This window comes from Dipteris shenzhenensis, chromosome 33 (assembly GCF_047967505.1).
Source record: "Dipteris shenzhenensis isolate YYH24624 ecotype China chromosome 33, Dip_SZ_1.0, whole genome shotgun sequence".
Classification (NCBI taxonomy): Eukaryota; Viridiplantae; Streptophyta; class Polypodiopsida; order Gleicheniales; family Dipteridaceae; genus Dipteris; species Dipteris shenzhenensis.
In genome coordinates, this window is record NC_141628.1 from 24,641,919 (window position 1) to 24,648,913 (window position 6,995).

Below are 6,995 nucleotides of genomic sequence, written 5' to 3' on the forward strand. Positions count from 1 at the left end.
CAAAATTAGTGAGGGAGACCTTGGTGAGTAAGTTGCAAATTAAACCTAGAATATTAGTCAATTCCACCACACTTGGGAACACACAGAAAGGTGTAGAGATAAATTTTTGTGCAGCATAATCTGTCTCGTGACTTGGAAGTACTCGATGCTACCCTCCACAGTCCAAGCGAGCACAAGGAGGGGGCGGGGAGAGGGGTCATTGGCATTGCACGACGACTAACTAGAATTACTACCTTACCCTCTGAGCAAGCTTTCCCAAAAAACTGTCTTTCCAAAAAAGTGACCACCGAAGTTTAAGCAGCCACAGCTTGTAGCTGTAAGACTCGAAGCTTTATATATTATAATATATATAATCAACCATGATGCTGAGGGGAACCCAATGGCGTGTTATGATTGGAAGCGCGGGCCTCTTGAAGGAAAGGATGGACCTGCTGAGTGAGCTGCATCATCAAAGGCGGGATGCCAGCAGCGCGGGAGGAGGAAAGCCGGGTGTGACCCAGCTGGGAGGCGTTAAAGATCATGCTAGACATGGGGCCAAAGGAGGGATGCGGGGACGACTGATGGTGCAGCTGTTGCTGCAATTGTTGCAGTTGCTGATGCTGTACCTGATGCTGCTGCTCTTCATCGGGATGGGCCGGGTGTTGGTGCTGATGCTGGTAGTGGCGGTGGAGCTGATCACGGGAGGTGAGATTGGTTAACATGACAGAAGTGCTGCTCGAGCTGCAGAAGTCAAGAGGCATGGAGCCAACGGGGTCAAAGAAGTCGTCTTTGAGATCTGGCGGGGGGGCGGAGGGGGGGAGATAGGAGGCGGCGGAGATGGAGGAGTAGAGGGCGGTGGCGGCGGCAGCGGCGGCGGCGGAGCGGCCATAGGGGGGCGGCGGGGGAGCCAAAACCTCACTGGAGGCGGGGGAGGCGAAGGGGGAGGCGGAGGGAAGGAAGGAGATGGAACTGGTGGGGGTAGGGGTGGCGCGGGCGGAAAAGAAGGTGCCGCTATTGGGTTGGCGGCGCGGGGAGGCGGTGGTGCTGCAATCGCCGCCTCGGGGGTCCAGCAGCGACCCAATGTCTAGGCCCGCCGCCGCCGCCTGCTGTAGACTCAAAAGCCCCCCTCCTCCACTGCCTCCCCCTCCCAACATCGACCCTCCGCCTCCCATACTCCCCACGCCACCGCTGCCCATTCCTCCGCCCATCACAACTCGTCCGCTACCTATACCACACCCCGCTCCACCACCTCCCGCCTGGCGTAGAGTCTGTGCCTGCTTCACTCACAAACAACCACAGACAAATCAGCTGGGTCAAATCTGTAAATATGTACAGTGCCATGCACCCTCCCTTTTCACATCTTTCATCTGCATCCCTACCACAGATTTCTCAATGTTAAACAGCATTCCTGCAATGGCGAAGAGTATACCTGAGATCGGTACGTCGTGCCGTCCTCCTCCACTATCCATCCTGCTTCAGATGCTAAACACCTTAACACTTCGTTAATATCTGCCCGTGGTGCCAGATTGTAACCCCCGTGTTTCCTCAAACCCTGGAATATCTTCGTGGTGATCGACCTTCTGTTCCTTTCCCTTATTTTTGTTTTTTCCTTCTCGCTAGCGCTGAGCTTAGCCATTGTACAAACTATCAGCTCCTGTCGGAAGACACCCTTCCAGGCAAGTCTCCTGGCTGCACCACTTACGCAACATCGATGATACCGCTCATTTTCCCACACTTCCGTTTGCCAAGACTAGAGAACTTTCTCCCTAAGCCCGAGGGCCCTCTACCCTAATCCTAAACAGCAATAAATGGTTTGCGAGTGAGGATCATCGCCTTTCAGCACTGTAGGAGACATCTGCGACTTCTTCCCAACTCAATCTAAGAAAACGTATTGCTGGTAGCGAGCAGTTGACACAAGCTCCAGCTATGCTTTAGGTAAAAGCTAACACAGATAAAGAGAGCCGTCGAGCCTCGAGGGATGGGAGTTGGAGAGGCACGCATGTAAAGGAAGCGTAGGAAAATACAGAGGCGCACCTTTTGGTGAGGAGTTTGGATTGATTGATTGATTGATGAAGAGACGAGGCGAGAGAACCGACTGCAAGGAAGGACTCGGAAGTTGGTGAGTGATCGAGCAGGTGAAGCGCGAAGGAGGCCTCGTTCAACTTCGAATGCCCGGAAAAGGGTGGGAAGGCGTGCAGAGCTAGGCTATAAGGTGCAAACATGGAGGCAAACGGAGAGGAAACATTAAGAGCGGAGAAGAGAGGGTGGAGCGATTGACTGGAGGTGGATGGGGAAGACAGCTCACTGAAGGCATAACGTCCAGGGACGCTAGGAGAAGACTAGAACAAGCTGCCAACGGAAGGGAGGTTGTAGGTAGGATTCAGGAATCATTGTAGGGTAGGACGCGGAGGACAGCGAGAGAGAGAGAGAGAGAGAGAGAGGAGAGAGGGGAAGGGTGTTATTTAATCAGCTATTCATCAGCTGGTTCATCACAGATTCACAATGGCTGGACTCTGGAGAAGCTAGGCTAGCGCTCCGTGTGCAGTGTTTTCCGAGCCCTCGTAAATATACTTTCGAATCGAAAACACGGAACCGATTGGTGTCGTCGGCGGTGGAATAGTGAACTTACCTTTCATCCGGCCGCTGCCATTGCAACCAGGACTCAGGAGTGGTAGTAGTTACTGATGATAATGACGATTCTTCATTGCTCTCTTACCTAGACCTTGCATTTCTGCTGCAGCGGTGAAGTTCAAGGTCTATCAATTCCTTCCAATGATTCTGTTGGAAATAGTTCTAACTTCTGTCACTCGCTCATTCACAACAGTAGTCTACACTCTAGTCTATTTTGAGCCCAGGGGCCAGTCACCACAGTGCCCTGAGTGCCTCAGTGCTCTCCCTCCTGAGCCTCCTCTATGGATTTCTACTAGGCCTGACGCTGCATCCTTGTCAATAGTCATTGCCACGGTCCGTAATCCATCAAATTGGCAACATCTTCACAAATTCACTTTGCGTTTCCCGGCATATTTCTGCATAAATGGCGTGTCTGTCTCTCTCTCGCTCTAACGGCTCAGGGCTGCACACTGACAGCAGACGCCACTGTCCAGTGTAGTGTCAACTGGGTCCTCGGTCCTTCGGTCTGAGTCACCAGGAGCAACTGCCAACGACTCCTGCATTATTTTTTCCCTTGTTGGGGACCTGTACCCTTCTAGCCAAAACCAGCAAGCCGCGGAGGTACGCTACGACTGGCAGTTCAAGTTTCAAATAGTCCAGCGCAGCCGAGCTTATGACAACATCCCGATTCCCGAATCCCGACTTGTAACCCACAGGCTGGATGATAATAATAATTTGTGGATCAAAGCCTGCAAGAAGGAAATCAGCGAGAAATAGAAAGCGGCGTTCGGTCTGGCGACTCTGGCCCCGGTGCTGTGGGTGCAGACTTACGACCAGGGAGATGTTTGGCAAAAGCCAAAAGTACCTAGAAGTTGCAAGAAACGACAGACCTGAAGAACTTATTTGGAAGAATGGGAAGGATGCTAGCAACATGATGGTTGGTTAAAGGTTTGGAGCCCTTGCAGCCGCTTTTGGGCGTCGGCCACGACACCGTGAGCGCTCTCCAGTTATGGTAATGAATGAGAGCAGCAACATCATCTAGAGTAACACATATGATGGAAGTAACCTAAAAGACTACCAGCATTACTTCGTAATAACGCAAACGAGAGGAGTGGTAAACGCAATGAGCAAATGGGTAGGAGGACACCAACGCTGCCGAGCTATGGAGAGTTTTGCTGGTTCGACGAAAAGAGGCCGAGAGAGCTTATTATTCGAATACCAAACGCAATGCTCCCACAGGAAATCGATAAGCAATAGTATCACACGCCGTAGCTGCGCTTGAAACTTGACCTTACGCTTTGCGAGAGCGCCATCGCCAGAGCTGAGCATCAAAATTGAAAGACGACTGTCCGTCCTGTCCAGGGATCCAGGATTGTATCTACCTATACCTGCGGACTCCGGAGTCCGGCTGCCACACCTAACTCAACGGCGCCGACCAGGCCTGCCATCATCGCGTCCAATAAACAGGCTCCTACGATATATAGCCTCCTACGATTTCAGGTTTATTCCGTGCGAGCCTTTGTCCCCGAGTCCAAACTAGACTTGGGGTAGGTAGCCTTTAGAAATCAAAAATATAATGCTAGATTATGGCCCTCTAAATGGCTTTTTGAGTAGCAGAATGCCCCACAATCCTTGGCACGTACATTCATTCCTCTCTCCCTATACTTAGAGAGCACTATTTTTGAGATGGCGCACATAATTATTAACTTGAAATGAAACTTGAATCCTACCATTTAATTAAAAAAATTCAAAGGAAAAAACAAAAGAATGAGTAAAAATATGGATATGAGACACGACAGATGACCGGTCCACTAGGACCAGATGCTCTCTGCAAATGTCAGGGGTGGTGCTTTATTGTTGACTTGTTGATGTCCAAAGAAATACATGAATAAGGCGATGCTTACAAGAGCTCATGATTCATCCTTGGTTGCAACTTGCATACTATTGTGACATGAATTACAACCACATGAATTGTCATCCTTCAATCTTGCATCCAGCCTGGCTATCTTTCCTATTGATTCCAAAATTTCGTCGCATCGAGAACGTGCATCAAGAGAGAAATGTTGTAAGAATTTAGATTGAAGTAGAAATATGACAAGGAAGAAGTAAAACTATTTTATAATAACATTATTATAACCACACAGTGTGCAAGGAGGCGATGTGCTTCCTTCTCCCAAAGAATTATAATCTAAGGGAGCCAAACCTTCCTAGGGCATCAAGATTTAAATCATCGAGAATATTAGCATTGAGTAGCATTATGATTAAGTCTCATAGAGATTGATGTATTTCCTGAATGTCAATAGTCGTATTCATATTGCACATTCTAGCTTTGTTGTGCATGATATCGTTGCTTTTCAAGCTGATGATGTTGTTGCTTTCTTAGGCTGTTGAAGTATCTATGTTGTGTCTACTATCACTTTGTTGACAACTTGTTGCTCTCACTGCTTCTAGTTGATTGCATGTGTTTTTGTGACAACTTGATGGCTCTGGTGTCCTATAATTGTTATTCACCCTCCTAAGGCTCACTCTGACTTTCACCTGGTTTCTTATATTCTGTTTGTGTCTCTACACTACCTCTATGAACACTTTCATGTCTAAACCATCATAAAGGCCCATGGTCTTGTAGAACCTTTCCATCTTGGCATACAAGGCATCGTTGAATACAATGGAAGCAATTTGGGCAATCTTTTTTATGGGGTCATGTCATGTTCATTTGGTGAAGTCTTTAGGTTCTCTTGTTCTTCAAGTCTCTATTCAAGTTACTGAACTTACACATTCCTTTGGTTAACGAGCACTACTACAGAAATCAACCATTTTTCTAGCCTTATCAATGATTGCATGAATGGATAGAGCCGACAAAAGCCAACGTGATTCTCTACCATCCATCTATTTCTAATCATGATACAACCCATAGAAATCAACCGAGGACATCAATTTCCCCATGCACGATAATTCTGCTTGGTATTTTGAGAGCCTTGTATTTTACCCCAATTGTATTTTGTGATGATAAACTGTCTAAGCATATGATATATCTTCTCACCTTTTGTTGTTATCATCAATCTGTTGCTACCTCACAAATATTGGATCCCAAAAGCACTTTTAATCAAATCTTGTTTTCGATCAGGATATATACATGGTAAGGTGGACAAAAAACCTATGTCCCAGACAATGGTAGGGCAAGCGTTTTGGGTGGGAAACGAAGAAACATTTTGAATTAAAATTTAATGTAGTAATGTGCCACTGACTGGCACTCAATGTACAACATGGGCAAGAAACGATTGTGCAGATGCCCCTCTCTCTCTCTCTCTCTCTCTCAGCAGACTCCCACTCACTCCTATGCTCTCTCTCTCTCTCTCTCTCTCTCTCTCTCTCTCTCTCTCTCTCTCTCTCTCTCTCTCTCTCTCTCAGCAGACTCCCACTCACTTCTATCCTCTTGCGTGCTTAGGGGATAGAATTGGTAGAAGGGAGAAAGAAAAAAAGAAAGAAAGTTTATTAAAGTCTTCAGAAGACCGATGGGTCTATGAGACTGATAGAAAACTGATACAACAAGCAGAAAGGGTGGAGCTACTAAACGGGCATCATCACCCATGCTTAATGCTAAGTGCTAAGTAGTACATAGTCATATCCTAAGTAATCATCATCAACAATATCATCCTCATCCTCATCCTCGAGTCAATCATCATCAGGGCTGGCTGGCTCTAGTCCATGCAATGCGGCCCCCCAAGGGTATATGTGTGTCAGGGGGGCACTGATGTGTAGCCGGTGATGGAGCGCTAGCAACTATCTGTGGGTGCTACCCGTCTCGGTCTCCTGGCAATGAGAAAGGTGGAGGAGGAGTGAGAAGTGAGGAAAGGGAGAGAAAGAGAGAGAGAGAAGGGTGAGGGTAAGAGAGAGTGTAGGCAAAACACAGGAGGGAGGAGGAGGGAGTAGATAGGATTAGATGTCACGTCAAAAGTGCTACAATGAATGGTGGGTGTGGACTTATATAGTCCCCCCATATTTCTCACTAACGCCCTGTAGAACTACTACTAATTTAGCCCTTTTCCCCCCTTCATTACAATAGGTGCACCACTTATTGATTTGCTTGAGAGGGACTCCTTTCGGTGGACAAAAGATGCAGAAAAGAGCTTTCAACAATTGAAGATTGACATATGTTGGTTGCCCTAATTTCACCTATCCTTCATCATTGAAGCAGACTGCTAGTGGGAGAGGTATTGGAGCAGTCGTAAAACAGCCACACGGAGTGATTGCCTATGAGAGTAGAAAGTTGGATGCCAAGGGGCTTACCTATCATATATATGACCAGGAGATGTAGGCAATACTACATGCCATTGAGAAGTGGCATCATTATGTATATGGCAACCGTATGCTTTGGACAGATATGATCATTATCTAGCTATGTCGAC

At 47.5% G+C, this 6,995-nt stretch overlaps 1 protein-coding gene across 1 annotated transcript; it reads right to left on the bottom strand.

The window, feature by feature from the left end:
- Positions 1–219: 219 nt before the first annotated feature.
- On the bottom strand, positions 220–2,358 carry LOC147879864 (uncharacterized). The gene is made up of 2 exons (XM_087371618.1): positions 1,409–2,358; positions 220–1,256 (listed from the first exon to the last, which is right to left on the bottom strand). Exons 1-2 carry the CDS (start codon positions 1,613–1,615, stop codon positions 354–356), a joined length of 1,110 nt encoding a protein of 369 aa, XP_087227744.1. The 5' UTR covers positions 1,616–2,358; the 3' UTR covers positions 220–353.
- Positions 2,359–6,995: the final 4,637 nt, after the last annotated feature.

Excerpts from the sequence above, each read along its gene's own strand:
- LOC147879864 (XM_087371618.1), bottom strand. The coding sequence starts at position 1,615 with ATGGCTAAGCTCAGCGCTAGCGAGAAGGAAAAAACAAAAATAAGGGAA. Across the intron at positions 1,257-1,408 it reads GCACGACGTACCGATCTCAG|CAGGCACAGACTCTACGCCA; the intron begins GTATACTCTTCG and ends TTGTGAGTGAAG.